General features: G+C 41.2%; 1 protein-coding gene across 1 annotated transcript in view; it reads left to right on the top strand.

Annotated features, from left to right (window-relative positions):
* Positions 1-27,628, top strand: part of golga7 (golgin A7) — a 37,695-nt gene that overhangs the window by 2,013 nt on the left and 8,054 nt on the right. Inside the window, exons 2-5 of the mRNA XM_052041091.1 lie at positions 9,795-9,920; positions 13,067-13,219; positions 15,403-15,504; positions 26,057-26,119. Coding sequence (XP_051897051.1) covers positions 9,795-9,920; positions 13,067-13,219; positions 15,403-15,504; positions 26,057-26,104 — 429 coding nt within the window. The 3' untranslated portion in view covers positions 26,105-26,119. The remainder of the gene's footprint in view (positions 1-9,794; positions 9,921-13,066; positions 13,220-15,402; positions 15,505-26,056; positions 26,120-27,628) is intronic.

Genomic DNA, 27,628 nt, shown 5'->3' with positions numbered 1-27,628 from the left:
GGAGTTCAACCTGGATAAGTGTGAAGTGATACACTTCGGGAGATTGAATTCGAAGGCAGATTACAAGGTTAGTGGCAGGACTCTTAGCAGTGTGGAGGAACAGAGAGATCTTGGGGTCCACGTCCATAGATCCCTCAAGGTTGCCACATAGGTCGATAGGGTTGTTAAGAAGGCATATGGAGTGTTGGCCTTCATTAGTCGGGGTATTGAGTTCAAGAGCCATGAGGTGATGTTGCACCTCTATAGAACTCTGGTTTGACCACACTTTGAATATTGTGTTCAGTTCTGGTCACCTCATTATAGAAAGAATGAGGAAGCTTTAGAGACGATGCAGAGGAGATTTACCAGGATGTTGTCTGGATTGGAGACCATGTCTTACGAGGATAGGCTGAGAGGAGGATGAGAGGTGACTTGATAGAGGTGTACAAGATGAAAAAAGGCATAGATTGAGTGGACAGTCAGAGACTTTTCCCAGGGCGACGATGGCTAACACGAGGGGACGTAATCTTAAAGTGATTGGAGGAAGGTATAAGGGGGATGTCAGGGGTAAGTTTTCTTACACAGTGAGTGGTGGGTGTGTGGAACACACTGCTGGCAGAGGTGGGGGCAGATACATTAGGGACATTTAAGAGACTCTTAGATAGACACACGAATGATAGGAAAAATTGGGGGCTATGTGGGAGGGAAGGGTTAGATAGATCTTAGAGCAGGATAAAATGTCGGCACAACATTATGGGCCGAAGGCCCTGTACTATGCTGCAGTGTTCTATGGGTAGATGTCAGTATTGTAACTGAACTGAAACAGTTTGGCTGCAGGTGTTGCTAGTTCTGGAGTGTAGGTGTTATGTACCACAACTGAAATGTTGTCTGGTCCTGTGGTGTTTGTTGTATCCATTGCTTTCTTGATTTCATTAGGAGTGCAGCAAATTGGCTGGAGACTGGGTCTGCAGTGGTGGTGACTGTAGGAAGAAGACAACATCATTTATCCAGCACTTCTGACTCTGCAAAAACGTGAGCCATGTCTGTGGCAACCACATGTTGGACCCCACTGTTGTTGAGGATGGGAATGCTCTTTGAGCTTCCTCCCTTTGTTAACTTTTAATTGTCCACCACAATTCATGACTTAATATGGCAGGATTGGAGCTCTGATCCATTGATTGTGAGATTGTCTATTAAATGCTGCTTAGCACAGATATCATTCTGTTTTGCAGTGTCACTAGACTGGCACCTAATTGTTTCTGTGTACCTGGTTGCTACTCCCAGTATGTCGTTGTGGATTCCTCATGGAACTGGGGTTAATCCACTGGCTTGATAGCAAAGATAGGATGAGGGCCCTGAGGCTACAGGTTGATGTATTGTACATTTCTGCTGCAGCTGATGCTCCATGGTTTTGAGCTGCTAGATCTGTTTTGGGTCCATCTCTTTTTCGTTTACCACATTTGTAGAGCCATATATCACTATGGAGGATGTGTCTGTGTGAAAATGAAACTTTGTCTCAAAGACTTGGCAGTGCTCACTTCTCATGTTATCATGGACACATGCACTTGTCATGGGTATATTGGTGAGATCAAGTAGATTTGTCCCTCACTGACTATCTACAGCAGACCGTGCTGTGTGCTTCAGAACTTGGCCAGCTCATCTATGGTGACCATCACCCCTGGTGACAGCCATTAAAGTGTCCAATCTGTAGTAAATTCTGTATCCTTGCTACTTTCAGTGCTTTTTCTAAGTGTTGTCAACATAGAGGGCACTGAGAAGGTTTTTTTTAATCACGCATGACCTGATGCAATGAGACTTTGTGTAGTTTGGAGTCAATTTTGAGGACTCCCAGGGGTCTTCCCTCTTGTCTGTACCACCATGACCACTGATGGCCTGTCCTGTCAGTGAGACAGAGCTAAGAATGATTGTCTATAGGACTCTGAAATTATTGCTTGACTAGAGCTAAGAACAAACTGCTGGAGGATCTCTGCAGGTCGAGCAACATCTGTGGGGCGGGAGAGAGGGAAAGAAAGAACTGTGGATGTCTCGGGTCAAGACCCTGCATCGGGACTGAGTGGGGAGGGAAGATGGTGCGAGAGGAAATGAGACGGACCAGTAGGTGATAGGTAAAGGATGATGACCGAGGCAGGTGGGTAAATAGTGGAAACAGAAAAGGCAAAAAAAAACCGATAGAGTGGGGGTGGGTAGAGAGAGGGGATGATGAAGGTGGAGACAGACTGGACGGTGATGTGGGGAAATGAGTGCTACCAGTGCTGGACTCTGACAAGTAAGGAAAGTGATAATGGGAACCATTTTGGGATAGGTGAAGGACAGATGGGGGAGAGGATCTGGTGGGTGAAGTGTGTGGGTAGTAGGTGGATGGAATCAGGATGGGCAGTGGATGAAAATGGGTGATGGGGACGTATGGGAAAAGGAGCAAAAATGGGAGGACCTGATATGGATCAGATGGGGGGTGTTGTTTGGGGGGGTGGGTGGGAAATATTGGATACCAGGGTTACCTGAAATTGAAAAATTCCACGTTCGTATCATTGGGTTGTAGACTACCCAGGGGAATGTGAGCTGGTGTTACTCGAGTTTGCATTGAGTCTCACCCTGGCAGCGGAGAAGGCTGAGGATGGACGGGTCAGTGTAGGAATTGGAATGGGGTTTGAAATGGAGCAACAGGCAAAATGCTGGAGGGACTCAGCAGATCAGGCAGCATCTGTGGACGGAAATGAACAGTCATTGTTTTGGATAGAGACCCTTCATCAGGACTGGGAGATGAAGGGTCTTGGCCTGAATCGTTGGCTGTTCATTTCCATCCATGGATGCTGCTGCCTGACCGGTAAAGTTCCTCCAGTATTTTGTGTGTGTTGCTCCAGATCTCCAGCATCTGCAGTCTCTCGTCTCTCTGGGTTTGAAGTGGCACGTAACCAGGAGCTCGGGATGGGCATTGCAAACAGACTGCAGGTTCTCTGCAAACTGGGCACCTTGTGTCCACTGCTTCCCCTCTGCCTACCTGGCTCCTTCTGCTCATCATCATCCCTCAGCTTTCCTCGGTCTATCGACCATCCTGTTCACCTGTCTTCCCACCCTCCCCCCACCATTAGTACCAGCTATCTTCTCTCTTCAGTCTCAGTTAAGCTGGATCTCAACCCAAAACATCGACAGTTCCTTTTCCTCCTCAGATGCTGCTTGACTTGCTCAGTCCTTCCAGCATTTTTTTCTTCCAGATTCAGCATCTGCAGTCTCTTGTGCCTCCTCTTGTTTGCCTTCTTGGTGGGACAGCTGTCCCGATTTAGAAACTAATCCCCTATAAGTTTGTGAAGAAGACTTTGCAAGGTCAGTTGTGCTGGGAGTGCCTAGTTGACAGAACTGTGATCTGTTCAATTTTATTTCTTGGGCTTGAATGTAGCAGAAATGATACAACTGAGTGGCCTGCACAAGCTCTCTTCCAAGGAGATTTTAGAGTCAACCACATGGGATGGGTCTGAGTCATGTGTCGGCCAGATTGAATAAGAATGGGAAATGAGTGAGCCAGATGTTTTTATTTCAACAATCTATTGTTTTTCATGGTCATCGTTAATGTATAGTCATTGTTTTTCTAAATTGCACAGCAGCTGTTGTAGGATTTGAACTCAGATCTTTGGATTATTTTTCTGGTAATTTATGCTTTGCTACCACCCTACTCATGAATACTCGATCATTTGTGGTAATCAGTCGATTTTTGTTTGTGGGAGATTGAGTTACAGGCTGGAGTGAAAGTGGTTCAGTTGGCATCACGAACTGCAGGGTTGTTAAATACTTTATCAAATACATTTTCAGATGACGACCCTCCAACTAGTTCCATATGCCCCTGCTGTATCATCTTAATTGCTTCCTAATATCTTGTGTGGCTTAACATCAAATGCTTTTGTGAAGTACTTTCATGTTCTCCAAGGGTTATTTCCTCCCAGCTTCTCTGCCAGCGGGACAGAATTTTGCTGTTGGAGTCTGGGATATTACTTGTAGGGTATCATTCTCAGTACAACTATGTCAAACTTGCTTGACTATTACATGGGGCAGCTTCAGATAATAGTTGAGTACACATTCGTGCTCTGTTGCATCTTTCTTAACCTAATAAAATCTGGTAGAGCTTCAAATTATCATACCCAGTCATTTTGTTCCTCAAATTCCATCATAATTATTTTGAATAAACAGATCAACGTATTTTAATGTCACAATGATTTGAAATCATTTGTGTTGAAACTTCTGTCTTATGCCATCTTGACTGACTGTCAAATCCAGAGCAGTCCAATGGATGTGCTGTCATTATGTTTGCCTTTTTATCATCTTTCCAGTTTGCCCACAGCTGCTTTACTTTCTTTGCACTCCGCAGCTAGTCGAGTACAGAACATCAAGTTGAAGAGAGTGAGTTAGACTGTTGTTTCGTAAATACTCTCAAGCTGCTCGTTTTGCTGTTGAATTCAGTGCTGTTATCTGACTGGCACGAAGGCTTGTAACCACTTGTTAAAATTAAATCTTTTTGTTAGTGATGAAAATATGTCTTTGGGGTAATTTCTGTTTTCTCATGTTTACCACTTGTGTGTAATTTAACAGCCATGCAGCTGGGTCATACTTTATTGGAAATGTATGGTACCTTTTTGGCATGGAGAAAGAGGGATAACCCAAAGCACTTCACAGTCAGTTAATTACTTTACAGTCAGTTAATTTATGGCAGCACAGTGGTGCAGCTAGTAGAGCCATTGCCTTACAGCTCCAGCAACCCTGATTTAGTCCTAACCTGTGGTGGTGGCTGTATGAAGTTTGTACATTTTCCATGTGACCGCTTGAGTTTCCTCTGCGTGCCCCAGTTTCCTCCCACGTCCCAAAGATGTGTGGGTTGGTAGGTTAATTGGCCCATGTAAATTGCCCCCAGTGTGTAGGTGAATGGTAGAATTTGGGGAGAATTGATGGTAATATGGGGAGAATAATATAGAATAGTACAGAACTGGTGTAAAATGGATGCTTTACAATTAGCATGGACATGGTGAACCAAAGGTCTTATTGCTGTGTTGTGTGACTCTGGTGTAGTTATGGTTTTTCTGGAAAAGACTTTGGTCAACTTGCACAGTCTCTCAAGCATTTAAAAAGACAACTGATCTGCTTTTAGAATTGGATGAGGGAGAAATGTTGGATAAATGTAGAATTTTAAAGGTTGTTCTGAAGTATCCATCTAGATTGTGATGAAGAACTGCAATGGATTTTGAATCCACAATCTTTTACTTGAAAGAGGAATTCCTGTCACAGAATTGATCTGTCTAGTAGATGGTTCTGGAGGAATGGTTCCCAGTCAAGTCAGCTAATGGCAAAAAGTTGAACATGTCTGATTGTTCGACCCAATTATTTTCTGGTTGTTGCACATAACACCCCAGAAATGGAAATGGGTATTTCTTGTCTCAAGCACTCCATGAGCGACTGACACAGTATTCCACCTGTGTATGATCTGTGTGTAACTTAATGGATTAAGCTAAACAGGACTTATTCAAAATAACATGCTTTCATGCCACACTGTACACGATTGATATGATGGACGACCAGTGACATTACTGACCACCTTTTCATGTGCAGCAGCCCTGTCCTTCCAGGATGAGGAACTGGAAACTGTCAATGATGAAGCAGTTGTGTGAAGGGGATAATGGAGTATACAAGAGAAGCCAGCCTGTTATTTGTCAAGTTGAACAGAGACCAAAGTTGTTGTTCCTGAAAGTAAACTCGCTTCTGTCAGTGAAACTTGTCAGATTTATCAGAACATTGGAAATAGATTTTGATGGTAGTTGGAGGAGGAAATTGAGCATATCGACTTTCTGTTGATTAGGGGTAAAGAATATGTTGAGACCAAAACGTGCAAGTTCTGCATAAGGCATCTATGAACTGCTGAAGATGGCATAAAACAAATTTAAAAGACCTTTGTCAGAGGAAAATAATGCATAGTTACTACTTTTTGAATTGCTAGTTTCAAATATTTTATGGTGGTCTTTGAGTTTGGCATGTTGAAAGTTCTTTTCTCCCCCAGTCTCATTGATTCCCTTAAACAATAGATGATTGGGGAAGCTCTCTATTGAAAGAATTTTTCCTTTGGTTCTGTCTTCTGGTTGAGGAAATGCCTTAATTCCTCCCACTGGAGTGCATGCCACAGAATAAAGGGTAATGCACCTCAATGTAATTTGCATATCACTCCATCATCACTTCATTGATGATGAGCACTTTGATTTGGTGGAGAGACGGAAAATGCTGAGTGGAACCAATTATCATGTTTGCTTTTTAAAAAAAAATCTATAGTGGTTTCAGCACTGGAGATATTGAAAGAGGCAACAAAGTTGTACAGTGGAGCCATACAAACTTGGATGAAGAGTTGATTCTTATCTTTTGGTTATGTGTTCAACTGGCACAAGACAGTACAAAGAGAGTTGAAGGTAAGCTGGTGATGGGATTCTTGATCAGAATGACTTGTGCAAGGGTAGATCGTATTGTCTACAGTTCACCCTTCACCTCCACCGTGGACTCTCAGCCTGCTTGCTAACTGAAGGCATGTACAATTGCTCCTCAGCATGTTTTAGATCTATGCAGGGCTGGGAAAGAAATAGCACTGCTCTGGCCTGTTGTTTTGGCATCAGAATTGTGCAGCCTATTAAAATGTGTGCATAACATCAGAAATGATTTTTCAGCATTGTTCCCGTAATGTTATACCTGCCAGCATTGAGCCCTGGGAAACTTGGCTGGCTTGAGTTAAAATACAATAACCGTAAAAATGGAAGCAACCAATCTCATTATACTTGAATGTCAAACTACTTCCTACGAGTGGATCTGTCACCTTCCCTCAGTCTGCCTCTGTTAAAAACACAAGTGAGCAGACTGGCAATGTTGGATGTTTCAACTTAACCTGACAGCAGGAAGCCTGTTTTGGAAGTTGGGATTCAGTCCCAAGTGTCAGCAGTTAAGTCCATCTTGAATACAAATCAAAATGCCACCACTTTGTTTTTCTCTTTATGGAGGTGGTTGTAACGAAAGAGGTATTGAAGAAGATGGCGCTGAATCTGCAATGTTTTTCAGTATAGTATTTGAATCTGACATCACACTGAGATTTTTGAAGAATGTAGACATGCTGAAGCACTAAGACTTATTTATGTGATCTGGGAATTTGATTAATATCTCACTTGTCACACATCATGGGAAAATGTCCTGATCACTTATAGATTGCCTCCTTTATTCACAGACGTCAATATTTCCAACGTGTTTATAATCAGGCACTGCTTTGAAACTGGTTTTCCATTTGAGAATAACCAACAAATCCTCTGAGACTGTATACTAAGTTTCCTATTGCAAAACAATACAGCATATAAAGGAATGCATTATATTGTACTGCTTGCCCAAGGATATTGATTCTGAAGAGTGATAGAGGCAGCATGGAAACAGGCTCTTCAATCCACCAAGTCGGTGCCGACCATCAGGCATTTGTTTAGTACTAATCCTGCCCTAACCCACTCTCCCCACATTTTCATCAACTTCCTTCTCCCAGGTTCTGCCCCTCACTCGCACTAAAAGGCACTTTAGTGGCTAAATTACCTACCAACCCGCACATTTTTGGGATGCAGGAGGAAACCCACGTGGTCATGGGGAGAATGTGCAAACTCCACACAGACTGAACCTTGGTTGCTGGAGCTGAGGCAGCAGCTTTACTAACTGCTGCACTCTGTCACCCCTTCTGGTTGGATGATAGTCCTTGAGTATAGGTAGTCGGTGGTATATTGCTTTAAAGAAAAGTGTATTCTCCAGCGTCACTTTCTGATTTCACTTCCATGAAATGCTAACTCAATTTCCGAAAACTTGGCCACTGATAAATACTTCAATAAATGTTTTGTGCTTCCCATTCATTTACTTTACCTGAATTGGCTTAAACATTGAACAGGCGCAGTCATTTGGAAAGGATTTTAACAAAGGTTTCATGTCCTGTGAACTGCTGTTTTTTTTTCAGTATTTTCAAACTTCATGTCAGCTAATATTCTAATTAGATTTCGGTAACCACCTTCTCTGATGTAGTTGTAATTGGGTCAGACCATGTAAAATTGTAGTGGCTTTGGGTGTTAAAGCTGATTATAGCACAAAAGCCATCCTTCCTGTAGCTTTTGCTACCTCCATAGTGAAGTGGCCCAAAAAAGAGCAAATAATACAGATCTACAGGTCCCAATTTTCAAGAGTGAGGTTTCTCATGATGATCATGCACATCTTTAAGTTACCTTTACGTCCTTAGATGGTTCATAACATTGCACGTGAGGGTTTAGGTTCAAAAGTGTTTCTACTACTTCACAATTTATTTTGATTGTAAATGTTTACGCTATCATTTAGTAAAGGAACGATAAGTATTCATGGTGCCTCATGATCTGGTTGATGCAGTGGGTTCATGTATGTTTTGATTTTCTGGAGCAAACTGAAAAGTGATGAGATTTGCAACCTTTTGTATAAAATTCATACGTTATCTGGATTGATGTGGATGTACTTAAACCAGAATTACAGTGCATCAGCTCCTCTGACTTCTCACTCGGAAACATATATATGTATCTCATTGACTTAAATTAGACCATTCAATCAGCTACTCCTTGAATTTTCCTCAGCCGAGCAGATCAAGCTTTCGGTACTTTTCCTGAACAATTTTTAATTTTTCTCCCATCTCCTCCCATGCCCATTTCAAGCTCCACCTGATCCAGTATCCGGTGAACCACTGAACACCATCTTCCCTTCCTGGCCCTGATACCATTTTTCTTACTGAGTGCTGTCCTCCTCTCTTTCAAATTGACTTTCACCCCTTTTGCTCAAACAAGAAAACCTGTGCTGTTTCAAATCTCGTGAGTCCTTGAATATTCTATAGTTCCTAAATTTATGTCCTCTTTCCCAGAATTTGTCACTTCAAACAGGTTTCTGCCCTGCCACAATACTGAAGTGATTCTTATTAAAGTAACTAATGACATTCCTATGTGATTGTATGACACATACTTATTATTTATCTTCCACTCTTTGACATTGTTCACCATTTCTTCCTTCTCTGTCCTCCACCACTGCCCTGCTGTGTGGGACCACACTCCTCTGGTTTAATTCAGTCATTGCTGGAGAACTGCCTGTAATTAATTCTGTCATGACTGCAGTCTTCTGATGTCACCAAAGAACCTATCCTGGGCCACCTTTTGTTCTTCATCCAAAAGCTGCACTCGGCAAAATTTATGCAAAAGCTCGGTGTCATTTTCCGTACATACCTTCATGGTATGCAGCTCCAATCTTGACACCCTTGACTAAATTATCAAGCTACTTGTATCTCACTCATTATGAGGAAAGCAGAATCGTCAATGTTCTGAAGATTGCTACCAGTTCCATCCCTCTCCTTGCCATATGTCAAAATCCAAACCAATCCGTTCGCATTGTGGGGCTGTATCTGACTAAAGTGAGTTTTGGAGGACAGGCCTGTTCCTCCACTGTAACATTGCTCGACTCTGCTCTTGCCTCAGCTCATCTGCTAATAAACTCTTACAGTGCATCCCTGACCAACTTCTGTTGTTCTACTCTGTAGTCTTGAAGCATCTAAAAATGTTTTTTTGACTCCTTTCACACAATATGATTTATCTGTCACTTGGTGTTTGAACCAGTGAAAGTTCCTGGCTTTTCAGTGCATTTTCCCCCTTCTCTTCAGCCATTTTATTTGAAAAGTGCGATGTCTGTTAAATGTTCTAATGTTTAGGCATTTTAGTTTTTTGTTAACTTTTAATTTCATGTTTGCTATTTTGTAGACTCACTGCTTGCAGGACCTGAGGCAGAACACAGCATTGGCATCCAAAGTCTTCATTCAAAGGGATTACTCCAGTGGGACAGTGTGCCAGTTTCAAACTAAATTCCCTTGTGAACTGGAATCCAGGGTAAGATGGAACTACGAGAGTGTATGAGGATACAAGAATTTTTAGCAGAATGTAGCAGCCTTTGGCCACATCAAATCCCACTCATCAACCTGTTAATATTTTATATCTGTGTTTTTCCTGAAGTCTTGTTTATCTCGAGGATTCCTTTTACTTTGTGTACTTGTGTTTCCTACTAACTTACTACAGATGTTGCTTATGAAAGCAATTTTTTTCCTAAATATCACTTTAATCTAACTTGCTTGGTAATAAATATTCCCTCATTGTGTTACATTCATTTATTTCATCATAATGATATAAGAGTAGGACCTGCTTTGCCATTCGTCAAGGTAATGGCTGATCTCCCTCAACACCAATTTACTTGTTCTGTCCTTCTGTAGCAAGTCTTTTTCAGAAAGTCAAAAAACAGCATGCTTGGAATCCAGAAATGAAAAAAGGAACACTGGGAACACTTAGTAGGTCAGGCAACACCTATGGAAAGAGAAACAGAATTAACGTTTTGAAGTTGAAAACGCTTCGTAAGAACCAGGGAGGAGAGAAAACAAGTCTGTTTCAAGTGTGGGGAGGGATGGATAGGGCGATTTCCTTTGTCCTAATCACCTTTTCCTCCCCCTTCTTGCATCTTGATAGTTTCTTGTTCTTCCAGTCTTATGGAGAGTCTTTGACCTGAAATGCTGATTCCATTTCTTTTTCTACCAATGCTGCCTGACCTTGGGTAAGAAGACCAATTCTCTACGCAGTATACCAAGGCCATATGCAATTGCCATAAGCCATCCGTATGCACATTCTTTCATCGTAAAGGCCAACATTCCATTTGTTTTCCTACCCACAGGTTTCACCCGCATTTTGGCATTGAGTGATTCATCTGCAGGGAAGCCTCGTTCCTTATCAATATCAGCATTACCCAATCTCTTGTTATTTTAAAGCAAAATTCTGCTTTTATGTTTTCTGCACCACATTATGTTACTTCTGCCATGTTAGTTGTCCACTCAATAAGCTTGTCTGTGTCCTTGAAGTCTCTACACCCTCCTCCTCGCATTCCCACCTCGCTTTGCATCATCTGTTTTTCTCAGTCAAGTTACTGTAGATCTTTAATAGCTGTAACCCAAGCACTGATTGCTGTGGTCCCTCGCTAGTCACAGATTGCCAACCTAAGAAAGACCTATTTATGTCCATACTTTCCATCGGCTTAAATGATTCCCTTGATGGTTATGAATGGCTACCTTGGCTAGGCCACAACTTGGAGGTACCCCAGCTGATGCTGCTATGTGCACAGGTGACCAAAGCTAAAGAGCCTGGGGCTGAAATTTAACCAGAATTTTAGGAGCAGCTGCTTCAAATACTCAAACATGGGCTGCAACTTAACACATTCCAAATATACACGGTTCATAGACTTGTCGAGAACTTGGTAATGGCAGGTGGTCAGGGAGCCCATGTACCGGCTTAAAAACCTGTTACATGAGACTACTCTGAGCAGCGCTCTCCACTCCACATATGCATTGTAAAGATGGTGGATTCCTGCATAGAGGATTTCTGACAGCCCACCATGGTGTGTCCAGGCACCTGACCAGGGTGAGGAAATGGGTGGTAGCAGGAGCAGGTCATACAGGATGCCCTTCTGTGAGGACATTTCTGAGAGGCAGCTGATATTATGTAGGACTGGCTCCTGAGGAGGATTTCTGCTCCTGGGTCCGATGAGCAATCTGGCCAAGTGGGGATTGACTTGGCCAGGTTTGCCCCCTGCTCTTGAGCCCCCTATATAGCCACTGTGATGGGATTGCAATGAGTCTTAATGGCTCATGGCTACCTTCTCCACGTCCAACTACCTGACAGTCAGCAACTCCCTCCGCTGGCTGAGATTGAGGGGTACACCCGAACTAAAGGGTGACCTTGGTCCAGACTATGAAAAGGTCCCAGTAATAGACGGGCAAATTCCTCAGACAAGTATAGCTAATGCTTGCTTCTGGGAGCTGCTTGTCATTCTGCAGGCAGTGCCTCAGGTTGGTAGTTCCTTGTTTTCTCACTCCCTCCTCTATATTGTTAATTTAAAAGTTATCATTAGAGAGGTAGATGGTCAAATGTACACAATACAATGTATAGATGTTGTAGGTATTAAAATCTAATATGTAGGGTTTTTTTAAACTTCAGACTCTCTTACTTTTGGCTTAAAGTCTACATGTTGTTACAATCAATGGTAACAGCATACGTTTAGTTGCATTGTTTTGGTTTAGTGCTGAGTTGACAGTCTCACCCAGTAGCGGTGATGGTCGACTTCAGCTTTCAAATCTCCCCAAAGGAGTCAACTTGCATCTCGCCATGACCACTTGCTTTCCACTGATGTGAAGAAAGCAAACTTACCGTGTTTAGTTCAGTGGTAAATATTAGATTCACCAACATCTGTAGCACCCTCAGTTTTTCTGTTCAATGCAGGCATCATGCTGCTTTAGTTCCCCGTCTGAGAGCTGTGGTTTCAGGCATTCTCTCTATGGTTTCCCTGCAGCGAGTAGAATGAATGATGGGAAAATTGGAGCAAATAGTTTGTTAAGAAGACTCCTCACTTTTGTACATTATCTGGGTAATTTGGCTCATTCAGAGTAACAGTACACTGCCTCATATTCATATTGGAACTGGTTCTCATAGCACAATAATCCTTGGCTTTAAGTTCACAGCACTCAGCAGGAACTTGCTTTGACAACATGGCATGATGAACTGCTTTATTAATCTCTCTGTCCTGCAGTCTGAACAATGATTGTTAAATCAGAAAGAACTTCCAGTTAAGAGTTCTATCCACTTGCAGCCCTTGAGTTGTGTGTCACTGGTACTGCCATGGCTTTCTGGCTCCCTGGTCACAGCTGCAGTAGTTCTGTATGGGTGCATTTGCCAAGGCATTGGTAACTGTAAACTGGTGAGCTAGCAAGAGATCTTTTTCTCATCCCCAAGCTTCTAGGGTGGCAATCTGGTGACATAGCAGGTTCTAATTTTCTTTTTGCATCAGAACTCCAGGGTATTTCTTTCCATTTGTTCTTGGGAGGTAAGTTTAAACGTGAATGTTGGTTTATTCAATTCTCGGGGAACAATAATCAGTTTGTTTGGGATAAAAGGTGCCTTTTCTGAATTCCTTTCCTGTGTGAGTAATGTACTTTCCACAGATTGACAGACAGCAATTTGAAGAAACTATCAGAGTACTAAACAATCTTTATGCGGAGGCTGAGAAGGTGGGGGGACAGTCCTACTTAGAGGGCTGCTTGGCATGCTTGACTGCATACACCATCTTCTTGTGCATGGAAACTCATTATGAAAAGGTGAGTTAAGTTTTCACTGTGCCTATCAAGTTATGTCAATGGATAGGACTACTGCAAGTCAATTACTACACTGTGCTACTCCAGCAATTCGAGCGGCAATAGGATAGTTATGACCCTGACCTATTCACCACTCAAGCATTCGAAACCTGTTGTAAATGCTTTTAAAAATTTTACTGATCCATAGAATGCTTGGTTGGTAGAAGGGGTTTAATGATTTGTGGTTTGAATCTGATCACATTTTATTTAGCAGTGGTTATCATTATGCAGGTAATATTCTGGCAGTAAGACACTTGAGAAATAGTGGAGTATCAATTTAATTTAATATTTTTCAATGGTTTGCTTTTCCATTCAAAACTGCATCTAGCAAATCTGCTTGCATATGAGTTGTCCTTGATGATCAAGATATAGATTATAGATGGAGTTAATATAATTTCCCTGGATATTTTAAGAATGTACATTGTTATAATTTCTAATAAGTTGATTGGAGCAGAGCTATTTTCAGCGGTCTAGTTAATCTAGTCCAAAATGTAACATTTTTTGCAGGTTATTCTATATTATTATTATTATTATTTGCTAATCTGTTATTAAACATATTACTTGATTCTTGAATGAGTGCATGTGGAATAAAAATAGAAAATTTCACCAGCATACCGTGTTCATTGGCATTGAGTAGGAAATGGACAGGTTAATACTTGAACATGGATCATAAATGTCAACTTGCCTCTTCAAATTCACATCTTTTTGTTTTCTCCCCCACCCACCCAATTTCCCAAATCTGCACTTTCATTTGTGTTTAATCAGTGTGTGCGGAGCCCATTGGCAAAGTCACGGCATATACTGCATTGTTGGTTGTGTTGAATTTTTTTATTGAATGGACTAACAAGAATGAAATGAGTTGGTGAAATGCTCTAGCTGTATGCAGAGCTGTTTAGTGACCCATAACTTTGGTCCTTGATCTGAATAAAGCCATTTCATGATCTAACCTGAAACATTATTAACACTTTGTATCACAGATGCTGCCTGATGCACTGAGCATTTGCAACATTTATTGTTTTTATTCCACCTCATTTTGGATGGTTTTCAAATATGCTCGGTTATTTTGAGGGAGGTGAAACCTCACACTTGCTGTAAATCTGCTTTGTGCACCAGCTTGCTTGTTGTAAGCTTCCTTGTTATGATGAATTTTGAATGAAAATCATTTTAGGGAATATAAATTTATTTAGCTGAAATTACCTAATTGAAATATTTCTGACATCTTCAAGATGGGAGGTGAATGGAAAAAGTTTTTTTTTAAATAAAAAGAAATCTAATGAAATATATGCAAATTGTCAACCTTTCACAGATTGTTACTAAAACTTGGATTCAGATTACAGAAACTGACCAACCTGAATCAGATCTGACTGTGCACTGATTTGGTCGTTTTGTGGGTTTCTTGTGACTTGAAGTATGCGGGACTTAATTAAACTATGAAGGGCTCCTTTTATAAGCAAGGCAAAGAGTACTGGTCACACAATCTTCCCAGTGAGGATATCTGTCACATATTATTGATTGTGGAAAATGATCCAGCTTCTACCATTTCAGCTCTGGCTCATCGAGGGTTTTGGGGAATGTAGGACTGAAGTGACTCAAGACTCCAGCTTGGCTGCTTTTCTGTCATTCATTGTTGCCGTCAGTCACCCAGACATTGATGAGCAGATAATGCATGTTTCAGTTTGGCGAGGGCCTGCTTTATGCTTGTGCATAAAGAAACCAGCGCCCCTCTGCCACACCTCCCACCATCAACCACCATCCTGAAATAATCCTTTCCTCCCAGATGCATTGAGCCAGATTAAAATTGAGATGTAATGTGTGCAGTCCATTAATATGTTTTTGAAGGGGAAGAAAAAATTCTTGAAATACAACTTCAGTTAGCTGAATTTAAATTTAACTTTGACTTTCTACTTAATATTATGCCACTCCACATCAAAAGATGGGCTGATAACCTGATCCCATGTCCTTCTCCCAGTCTTTAAGACTTAGCGAGAGACTTTACCTTTTTAGGCTTGTGTACTTAAATGAAGGTGGATGCAAAATTATATCCATATCCTTTGTTTTGTGTAAACCTTTTGGTATTATTAGTAATATGGATTATGTCTAGAATTTTAAGTAATTTTGTGCATTATTGCTGCATTCTTTGTTTGCAGGTGTTGAAAAAGATCGCTAAATACATCCAGGAACAGAATGAGAAGATCTATGCACCACGAGGTCTTGTCATAGTCGATCCAATTGAAAGAGGGTTGAGAGTTGTATCCTTTAGTTTTATTGGATTGCTTCTGCTATTTATTAAAACATCGGTCTCTTTGAATGCTGTTTATATAGCCACATAGCTGGGCAGTTTTGTAATGTTGTTCCAATGCTGCCTCCAGCAGTATTAAGCAGAGAAATAATTGCATTTCCTACTCTGATTAAACTTTGACAAAAGCACTCCCTCTTTTGCATGAAACTGAGATTTTTTTTTAATAACTCTAGAATCCCCTTAAATAATGCCATAAGTCTCTGTTTTTAAAGAGGAAACTGGCAAGTTGAAAATCTAATGAAATACTGGCAGTGAAACATAAATTTATTAGCCCCAGTCTCTCCAACCAAGGCTCTGCTGCATCGCATTCTACTGTATCTGAGAGGGCAGTTCGGCATCCTTGCTAGATTCTTGACATTCTCATTTTTATTGCCAAAAAATCCCTTTTCCTCTTATTGGAACATGTAGTATTCTTGGAGGGCTTGATATAATGTGAGGTGGTTTCACTTGGCTGGACAGATTAGAAGCATGGCCTTAGAAGGGAGAGTATTAGAAATCCCTTCAATCAATGGGGTGTGAATCTCGTGGTTTGTATGTCAGAAGGCTGAAGGTGCTTGGTCATTCAGTAAGTTCAAGACCAATATCGATAGAAATTTGTGCACTGAAGGAATTGTGGAATGTGGGAATAGGATGGAAAAATGGAGTTTAGCTAAGTGATCATATAATAGCGAAGGGGGAGTCGGCTTGGTGGACACACCTGCTCCAAGTGTATTTTTTTTTAAAAAGGACTTTCTACCAAATGCAGAAGTCCTAAACAATTTTCTTTTGAGCTGCATTTTGGATATTATGGAATTCTTTCTTGGCAGTAAGATACAGGGGTTTTTAATATAACTTCCTGCTTCTTGAGTAAAATGATTTGGAAACAACTGGAGGTGATAAACTCAATGAGGCACTTCACAAGGGATCAAAGCAAGGTGAGCATGGAGTGAGAAATTCATTAATTGTCACGGTTAAAACAGTTAAATAGATTGGTTGTCCAGGTAGGAAGAGGTGAAGTGGAGGAATCTAGAACAATGTTTAAAGTGTGGTAGCTTAAGGTTTTGCTGTGAGCATCTGAGTAGAAGGAAGGGATAGTTGAATTCACATTTGGCAAAAGTGGAAGACTGATGATAATATGGAAAATTTTTCATTGTTGGAGGGAAGCCATGAATAGAACAGCCCTTCTGAGCAATTAGACGAGAATGATTAATTTGAAAATGTAAATGGAGGAGACACTGAAGGACAAGTGTTTCATGAATTCATTACAGGATGAACTTAGTGCAGGGTTGATGCAAGTAGCTACATTCTGAACGAGTTAGAGTAAGATGTAATTTGAAAGGATGCTAAAGATATCACATCTTCAGTGAAGAAGAGTGGAAATATTTGGGTTTGGACTCTGTCATTTTGTGATATCCCAAATCCCTTGTGTAGAAGTACTCTGTTTATGTTCTTGTTAAGTACTTTAAGAAAATAGTTTTTCTTTTGCTTCATTAAACACAGAACAACGTTTGAAGTTTTGGACATGGTGAGACTTGTCTTTTGCTATAAACTGGGATCCCTTTCTATTTGTTTTCCCAATACCAAAGAATAGTGTACAGATCCCGATTGAATCTGCTTCCTTTGGTGTATCTGGACAGTTCAGTGTAGTGATAAAGCTCTGCTCTAAAAACTTGGCTTATGCTGAAGGAATTGCGTGTGAAACTCTCAGACTGCTTAAGTTTTGGTTTCTGGAAGTCTTGGGTAACTTTAATTGGAGAATCAAAGTAGATTACTTTCTTGGCAACCTTTAAACAAATTATCAAATTCCTTTCAATGTGCTTGAATACCGTGACCCTTTATGAGCCAAAACTTGCTGTGAGCCCACATGCTTGTTTCATGAGTAACTTTGGTTTGATAGGTGGTCAGAAATTCTATTTGTGCACTTGTCCTATTTGTTTACTTGAGCAGTGAAACTGCTGTGCATTTGGTCAGAAGCATGAACATAAGAACATAGGAAATAGGAGCAGGAGGAGGCGATCTGGCCCATCGAGCCTGCTCCACTATTCAATAAGATCATAACTGATCTGTGGACTCAGATCCACCTACCTGCCTTTTTCCCATAACCTTTAATTCCCCTACTATGCAAAAAATCTATCTCACTGTGTCTTAAATATATTTAATGAGGTAGCCTCCACTGCTTCCCTGGGCAGAGAATTCCACAGATTCACTACTCTCTGGGAAAAGCAGTTTCTCCTCATCTGTCCTAAATCTACTCCCCCAAATCTTGAGGCTATGACCCCTAGTTCTAGTCTCACCTACTAGTGGAAACAACCTTCCTGCCTCTATCGTATCTATCCCTTCCATAATTTTATGTTTCTATAAGTTCCCCTCTCATTCTTCTGAATTCTAGTGATTATAGTCTCAGACGACTCAAGCTCTCCTCATAGGCTAACCCCCTCATTTCCAGAATCAACCTGGTGAACCTCCTCTGCACTGCCTCCAAAACCAGTGTATTTTTCCTCAAGTAAGGATACCAGGACTGCACGCAATACTCCAGGTGAAGCCTCACCAGTACCCTGTACAGTTGCAGCATAACCTCCCTGCTCTTAAGTTCAATCCCTCTAGCAATGAAGGCCAGCATCCCATTTGCCGCCTTGATAACCCTTTGCACCTGCAAACCAACCTCTTGCGATTCATGCACAAGTGGGGAATATAAAATGGGAAGGTCCTTTTCTGATTTTAAGTTACCTGGGTGGCTGGGGTATCTCCCTATTTGAAGTCAACTGAGTGGCACCTGGAGTTCAATCTTGCCCTGCTCTTGCAAGTAAAATCTAAAGCAGTGGTGTCTGAAATTACTCCATTTATTTAAATTTTCTTTTCTTGAATCTACCACTTCTGTTGATAGGCCCGCAATCTAATCTACACATCATTGCTGATGTGAAATATTGGAGGTCTCAGTTGGTGTAACATCCATGTTAACTTGTTCGCCATCAGTTGATAAACTGAAAAATCTGTGGTGGATAATTGATTTGGAAATGGATCACTTCTCTGAAGGGCTTGTCATTATTGTTAGAGGCTGTTAATTAAGAGTGGCTTTTGATCTTTCACGAATGGAGATGTATCTTTGGATCCTTTGCAGCCTTAGGCTACAGATTATGAAATTATGATGGGATGGGTTTGCTACTGTCAGACCAAACAATGTGGAATAAGTTCATGACCTCCAGAACGAGGGAACAACTGTACAATCACTTGTGTATAGAAAAATGTTTTAAAATTCAGTGAAAGGCAACTACGACGAAGAACAAAATCTAGAGAGAATTGCTCAGATTCAATTACCCTCTTTTATGGTAATTGAGATTTTAATGAAAGCAAAGTCACATTTTACCAGAGCACATTCTCATTTGTGTCACTTAATTAAAGCACACAGCATGAACATTTTCACTGTAAAGACTGCCCTCAGTGCTAAATTTTGAATACTCTGTTCCAAATCTGCCCTTTCCATTACCACTTCCTCCCTCCCTTGAGTATAGTTGTCTCAGAGAGCTACAGCTTCCTTTGGCATCAGCAGCATCATTTCATTAAGCCTCCATCTGAAGGCTGTCTTTTAAGTTGTATGGTTTCATTTATTTATACTTCTATATATAAATTTACTTATCCTGGGAATGTTGCAGAATTTAATTTACAATGTATAATTTAATAATGTTGCAAAAATATTGATTGGCCCAGTTACTTGCTTTTACTAACGATCTCTTCATTTCAATATGGGGCAAGGATGAGCCACAACAAGAATCAGGGAGAAATTAGTGGTATATGAGAGGGACTGTTAAATGAGTTTTGAAACGGGGCCTCATGAAGGAGAGGGGGTAGTGAAGTACAAGGATGTGGGAGTAGAATGCTGGAGTGTAGGATCAATGGCGTTGCTCGTAGATTTCTTGAGCTACAATTCTTGGGTGTAAACAATCCTTGCACTTTTTGCCTCCCTATCTAAGTAAACACTACTTTGCATGGTTCTCACTTTCTCTCCTTCATCTGAAAATGGTGACTTAAACTCTTTTTTTTACATTTTTGCATTCACCAGAAGGGCTACAGGACCTCGGCCACATAACCGCTTTTGTGAATAAGTGGTTTTGAACTACGATATGCAGCACTGCCAAGCCCGTTTCTGGCCTCCAACAATGTCCTTAGGCATTGACTTTCTGGCAGAAGTCACCAGGTAGCAGTCCTGGAACTAAGTAGCAGTTTCTTTTTAACTCTCCTGGCCTAAGGCTTGTGCCCTGAAGCCCCAGATACAATCAGCTAACTAAGCAGAGCAGTGGAACTTTTCTGATCTGTGGTTCAGGAATGCACAATACGTGCACTTGCCCCCAGAGGTTAAAATTAATTATTTTAATAAATGGCAGATTTTTGCAAATGGTTCTAAATATTGCCAGTGGAATTGACTTGCTGAATTTAGTATGGTTAGTTATTTCTGCAAACCTTTGCTGGTCTTGGCGAGATATGCCAATTACCTATGGCAATGTGCCTATAACTACGGGGATTCATTTTTATTTTCTTCAGCCTAAATTAGACACGGTTAGGAAAGTGACTGAAGCAATTGGATCATCTTATGTTTTAGACTCCAAAATGGTGGCCTTGTGTTGTTACTATATGAATAGGTCTTGAGAGTGTATGTGTGTATGTGACACAGATGTTGTCACAGACCAATTGATGCTTGGGATGTGTTCAACACATTGTATTTATTTAATATTTAACAAAAATACCACAGCAATTTCACGGTCTCTGCTCTTTCACATAGTATGGTTTGAGTTATAGGTGTGTACAGCAAGGCATGCAGGAAGGATATGAGGAAGACTAGCAAAAAAACTTATGGGAAAAGAGCCTCTGAGCACAGAAGGCTGGTTTTATTGTTACTGACATCTTATTGATGCTGGCGATAAGTACACTAAATATAAAAGAGGAATATCACTGCTCCTCAGTCATCCAGGACCCAATTTCCCTGAATTATGAACAGCTGTCACAGATAGTGAAAACTATTGCATCTTTTACATTGATTATCTTTCTTGAGGATTGTGGCTCAGTTGGTACACTTCCATCAGGAGTTTGAGAGTTTGGGTCCTACCTTTAGGGACTAGGGTTTCAAAGAATTACAATACTACCATTGGTCTGAATGAGAAAGACCAAGACTCTGTCTTTTCCTTCAGTTAGAGATGAGATCCTGACACACTATTTCAAAGAAGAGTCAAATAATTCTCGGCATCCTGCCAGCATTTATCCCTGCTGAAACCTCGAGGTATTGATCGTTATCAAGTGAGGTTTTTGGGAGCTTGCTGTGTGCAAGTTAGTTGCAGTGTTTCCAAACAATAACTTAATTCAGAACTGATTTATTGCTCTTAAAGTACATTGGAGCATTCTGACATCAAAACTAGTTTAATGCATAAAGGCACACCTTTTCCCCAGATTGGTTGGGAATCTTTAAGTGAACGAACAGGAAGTAGACCATTTGGCCCTTTGTGCTTCTTCCTAGTGTCATGACTGATCTTTTATCTCAGTAAAACTTGCCTGTACAAACACCATATCTCTTAAATCCCTTGATGTTCAAAAATTTCTCTTCATCTCAGGCCTCAATGACCAATCCCTTATTTTGTGACTGTGATCCCTGGTTCTCGTACCCCTAGCCAAAGCAAGCCTCATCCCTGCAACTACCCTGTCTAATCTCTCTCACTTGTATATGGAAACTGAAGCTGTACCCTGTGTGCAATCTCACCAGGGCATTGCATGACTTCCATAGGATGTCATTACTCTTGTACTCAAATCCTCTTGTAATAAAGCCAACATACAATTTGCCTTCCTAATTGCTTGCTGCACCTGCTTTGTAACTTGTGTTTAATTACTTATCAAATCAGGTTTCCTTTTCACAATTCTATATTGGCTTTCTCAAATCTATTAATATTTTTGAAATGCCCTGTTGCAGCTTCACTTTTGTAATAGTGATGTTAGTAATTTTCCTGCTGATGTATTGACTGTCATCTTCCATAATCTGGTCATCTGATGACTAATGCAGGCAGGGCCTGTGATCTGCTGGTGATTGCCAAACCAGTCTATATAATCAAAGTAGGTTGAAAGGATGATCTCGCCACTGGGTATCCGAGGAGTCTTTAGAATTCTGCAGTCTTAATAGGTCTGAATTTAGACTCCAAAATGGTGATCTAGAGTTGTTGGTTTATGATTGGAGAGGATGTATGTGACACAGATGTAATGGACCTAAAGCAGGATTTAGAATCCTTTTGCCCTGGCTATATTGGAATATCCCTGTGCTCTTCAGACTTGGCTCAGATCCCAAGGTGGGTATAGGTTCTGCATATCACACAAGTTCTTTCCTAGATTGGAGACTTTAATACTGGGCTTTTTATTTCCACGGTGTACTTTGTGGCCTAGTTTTATAGGTTCAATAACATGCTTTTGTGGGATGGAAATAAAAATTGCTGAAATGCTCTGTCATATTGTTACATAGCACAGAATCAGGCCCTTCTGCTCACCAAGTTTGCACTGAATGTCAAGGACCCATTTAGTTTAATCACATTTTATTCTCATGTCCCAGGGAAAAGTGCAGACTCTACGCAGAGAGTACTGGAAATTGGGATTGAACCTGGGTCACTGGAGTTGTGAGGCAGTGGCTCTAGCTGTGTCACTGTGCTGCTAGTCTGTTTCTTGCCATTCAGAGTAAATGATCACACGGTTTCCCATCCTGAACTCAATTTTGCATCACTCTGCCACTCACCTGGTCTTTGTACTCTCATCCAAGAAAAAATCTGTTCTAGTTTCCTATTTATATGGCATGGGTAGAGATTATACACTTTTAATTGCTTGCCTTGCTTGATGCTTCAGTTGCAGTAGATGCCGCAGTTGAATTTCGTGACTTTGCTGCTTCAGAGATTTTGGCTGCCACCAACTTCTGCCCCCTTTGGCTGATGATTATTGAAAGTTAAAGACAGAAGGGAAAAACACTTCCAAATTAATCACACTTGTTAATTTTTCATTTTTGCTGCACATTGCACTCCTTTAATGCTACACAATAGTGAATTTATTGGCTTCTTTTCTGTGTAATGAAGGGCATGATAGTTAATCAATTACTTCTGACTAACTAAATGGTTTACAGACTTGTCCACAGCTGCCAGTTTTAACCATGCAAATGGGGGAAAGATATTTTGGAATTAGATCTGACCTGGTTGGATTTGGAGCAAAATGAAAAGCTCTTTCCCAGCATAAGCAAGGCCTGATTGGATCAACCATGATTTCCTTGGCAATGTGACTTGTTTTCCAGGTAGATGTTGTCCATCAGTATTTGAACATTTGCTGATAGAAGGAATAATTCTGTGAATGTTTCTGGGTCAGAAGAGGACTAGACAGAGCACATTGTATCACTCTTACAATTGTAAATGTGGCATCCTTTAATATTATCCTTTCTCTCGACTTGCTGACTGAGTAGGGATGTTGTTCCTCTGGCATCTGCAGCCCTTTGATATTTTATTCACCACTTTTTGTTGTGTGTACCAATGGATAATTCTGCTGTCTTCACAATGCATTGAGTTTTTCTTACCTGATGACCACAGGTGTGCACTTTCTCTGCAAGCATCTTAAGTCTTTATCCTTTGATCAGAGGTCTTATCCTTGCGAGGCCCAGGTTGTAATGTAACTGCCTAACCTGAGCTGAACACTCACCATAGTGGGCATTTAATGTGGGATCTGTCCACTTTCATTTCTAAATGACCTAAGTGGTGCATTTGCCTTGAGTGTTAAAAGAAATAATAAACCATTTGTCACCTCGAGTCTTGTCTGCCAGAGAGTAAGATTAGTACAGATTCCCTCAAGTCTATTTTCTTGGCCTCTTCCCATAACCCTTGATTCTCTTACTGATTTTAATTTTTAAAGTCAGTCTCAGCTTTGAATGTATTCAAGGAATCTGCCTCCACAACCTTCTGAGCCAAGAAATTCTACAGAGTCTCAAGCCTTTGAGAGAAGAAATTCTTCCTTATCTCGGTCTTAAATGGGTGCCATTGCACTCTGAGATTCCCATGAGGGGAACAGCCTCCTGGTGCTTACCCCGAAGGATCTTGTTGGTTTCAGTTACATAGCCTCTCAGCTTTCTTTTTAAACTCTATTGAGTGCAGACCGAATTTGTTTAATCTTTCTTCGTGAGGCATTCTGTCCATACCTGGGATCATCCTGGTGAGTCTTCTGTGGACTGCCTCAAATGATATATTCTACCTTGAATAATAAAGGGGACCAGAATTTTACACAGTACTCTCAATGAAATCTTCCCAGTGCCTTGTATGGTTGTTGTAAGACTTCCCTTTATACCCCCTCTTTTCACCTCCCACCCTCCCAGAAATTAAAGCTAACATTCCATTAGCTTGCCCACTTACATTCTGCACCAATGTGCTGGCATTTAATTTCTTGTACGAGGAGCCCCCAAATCTTTGTGCTGCAGCTTTCTGCAGTCATTCTCTATTTACATAATGTGCTTTCATTGTTCACATCGGAAAAAAGAACTTCACATTTCTCACATTACATTCCAGTTTCCATCGTTTTGCACACTTGCTTAAATGATTAATATCTCTCTCTAATCCGTCTGTATCCTCCTCGCAGCTTGCTGCCTTCCCCTACGTTTGTACTATCAGCAAATTTGGCTACAGTACATTCACTTCCTTCCTCTATACCATTACTATATATTGTAAACAGCTGCAGTCCCAGCACTGAGGCACCCCACTGGTTAAAAATTGCCAATGACTCCCTTGCCCCCACTTGCTGTTTCCTGCTAGTTAGTGTTCCTCCACCCATGGTAATATACTGCCTCTCATACCATGAGATTCTGCCTTGCAAAGTAACCTTTTTGTCTGGCAGCTTGTCAAACACCTTTCTGAAAATCCAAATATATTACATCTTCTGGTTCCCCTCCCTCTACTCTAGCTGGTACTTCAAAGAACTTGAATAAATTTGTAGCTTAATGAAGCTATGCTGACTCTGAGGAGATTGTAACTTTCCATATGTTCTGCTATTACCTCACCATTAATTTACTCTAATGTTGTCCCAGCAGCAGCTATTAGGCTGTTGTTACTTGTTATTTGCTTCCTACGCCTTTAGAAGCAGGGTCTCGTATCACCAGTTTTCCAAACCTTCAGTACCTCTCCAGAGTCCAAGGATTTTTGAAAGATTCTTCTTTCTCCCCCTCTGCTGTTCTATCTCCCTCTCCCTGTTTTGTGACTTCTGTGATTAGTTAATGAGGTGGGGACTGCAGACTCTTCCGCAATAGGCAGGGACTGGCTGATGAAGCACGCAAACAGGTAGTTTGTGAAGTGGTGCTCTCCTGCTGCTTACACAAAGGCCTCTGTGTGTTCCTGACACAGGCCTCAAGGTTTTCATTACTATCCGAATGCTGCTTCCCATTTTGGTTGTGGGCCAGAGGTTCCTAGAAATCAGTGGAAATGTTACCCTTCAAGGAAACTGAGCAAATCCTTGAATCTTTTCTGTCTGCCTAGTAATCTCCTTCCTTGACACAGCTTGGAATAGAGTGTAGATACAAGAGACTGCAGATGCTGCAATCTGGAGCAACAAGCAGTCTGCTGGAGCAACTCAGCAGGTTGAGCAGCATTTGTGAGAGGAAAGGAATTGTTGATGTTTCTGATGCAGGGGTTTGACCTGAAACATTGACAATTCCTTTCCTTCCACAAATGCTGCTCGACCTGCTGAGTTCCTCCAGCAGATATTGTTGCTTGGAATAGAGTGCTTCAGTTTCAGGCATGTGATCGACCTAGCCTGCCCATCATAAGCAACTGAGAGTAACTCAGTGCTGGGGATGTTGGTCTGGGAAATGTCACTGACATTGGTATGCTTATCCATCCAGTGAATTGGAGGATTATACTTGGCATTTGTGGTATTTTTCCAGTGCTTTTAGGTAGTGTAGATGTAGGAAGTGAAAGGAGGGCAGGGATCACTGCTGCCTGGTAGACTGAGAGTTTTGTGCCATGTCAGAGGTCTTGATCTTCAAATACCCTTTCCCTCAGTCGACCAGGGGTTGTACTGGTACATTGGTGAAATTCACCACTCCCTTCGATGTCTTCCTTTGCCAAGAGGTGGATCCCAATTTGGGAAGCGGTCCATGATTCCAACTGCTGCATCCACATAAACCTTCAGGTCCAGAGGACTCATCAGCTTTACCCAATTAATTAGCCTTGTAGTAATTCTGTAGCGATGGTGACTGTATTTAATTCCTCCCCTGTATTTGTTTTGATCCGAGAGTAAAGCAGGTATAGTTGTGGACTGTCCTGGCTATTATCTTTTTGAATGCTGGCAGGGTTATTGGCACAGTTTACCTATTCACAGAAAATTCATGCAAAATGAAGAAATGTTTTCAGGGACTGTATCAGTACAATTGTACTGTTTCACACACTAGTTGTTTGCAAATGACCTCAGAGGAAATCTATCACATTGAATATGTCAACAATGCTTCTAGTATCCATTTGTTTCCTTAACCCAGGCATTTGCAGATCGAGATCTCCATTTATGAAGATCGAAGTTTTAGTAGTGGAAGATGAACTGGATTGAGTGAGGTATGAATTTACAGGACTGGTTACAGCACATCTTGAGCAGAAATGCACAGTCAAATGCTCTCATTAAACGTGTGGAAGAACCGTCAGCTTTTGTTATCATCATCATTGCGTCTTGTAATGCCATGCATTGTCGACATGATTCTGAAAGGGCATTTTGATGCACTGAGGTTGCTGTGCTTCAATTGAATGAATAGGATTTCATCCAAGAATGATTTTAGTTATTTTAGTTAGTATGTAGAGTAAATTCTCTTCCCATGTGCCTCTAGGCAGTAGAGTGAACAACTTATGGCATCGTGCAGACTTCCTGTGGACACAGGAACATAGCTGGGAGATGACTTGCAGCCGCAGTGCACAAATGAGCAAAAATCAGCATTTTTCAAAAGTGCTTATGTACTAGTCTCGTACCAGCTTTATACCAGTGTGAAATCTGTTCAGAATTGGAGGCAAGCAATTTATTTGAAAAGCTAACGTTGCAATAGGTGTTTACTTTGACTTCAAAAGCAGCAGATATACCCAGTACAAAATTTGTGTGAGCAGGGATTTGGAATACACATATCCTGATTTTTAGACATAAACCAAATTGCTGGAAATGCTCAGTAGGTTGGGCAGCAAATGGGGAGAGAAGTGACTGACACTTCTAGCGTTTCCTAGTTCTGAAAATTTTGAAATGTGTTGTTGAAGAGGATGAGGTGGAGAATGAAGAGCAGAGACCAAGAGTGACTGAGAAACAAGATGATGGTGCTGGCTGAAGGTGATGAAAGCTCTGAATCACATGATTTGTCTGGAGGAAATGTTAATTGGGGATGAAAAGAGATAGGGAAGAAAACAGCAACACAACAGGAATTACACCAGCAACTGGTGATCTGAAATAAGAGAATGCTGGCAATATCCAGCAGGTCAGGTAGCATCGGTGGAGAGATGAAAACTGAGTTAATATTGTAGGTTGACACTTCATTAGAATTGGCTATTTCCTGCACGTTTTGCTGTTGCAACCTCCTTTTCCAGCCCTTGGGAAGAATAGGGTTCCTATTGTCCTCATTTCCATTTCACAAGCCTCCACATTCAACGTGTCATCCTTCATAATTTCAGTCCCTTTTCAGCGTGATGCCACCGGCAGACAGTGTTTCTTCCCCCACTCCCCCCAAACCCCTTTCAGCATTCTGAAAGAACTGCTCCCTTGCTCATTCTTCCATCTCTAATGGGCGCTGCCCTTCTCATAGAGCCTCTCACTCGAATGCAGTACTTGCCCTTCTACACATTCTCTTCCTATCATGGACCTAAACACTCCTTCCAACTAAAGCAGCAACTCACTGTTACTTCCAAATTTAGTTTATTTGCAGCCAGTACTCGCCATGTGGTCTCATCCACACTGGGGACACTAATTGCAGCTTGTTTTACAGAACAGTTACTTCTGAAATTTAGAGGCTGCATAGTTCCCCTCTGTTCAGTCTACAAGGATGACCCTGAGCTTCCAGTTACCTGTGACTTTAATTCACCATACCACTCCCA

Source organism: Pristis pectinata, chromosome 29, assembly GCF_009764475.1.
Source record: "Pristis pectinata isolate sPriPec2 chromosome 29, sPriPec2.1.pri, whole genome shotgun sequence".
Taxonomy (NCBI): domain Eukaryota; kingdom Metazoa; phylum Chordata; class Chondrichthyes; order Rhinopristiformes; family Pristidae; genus Pristis; species Pristis pectinata.
Note: the sequence above shows the minus strand (reverse complement) of the source record. Positions and strands in the feature narration are given on the sequence as shown.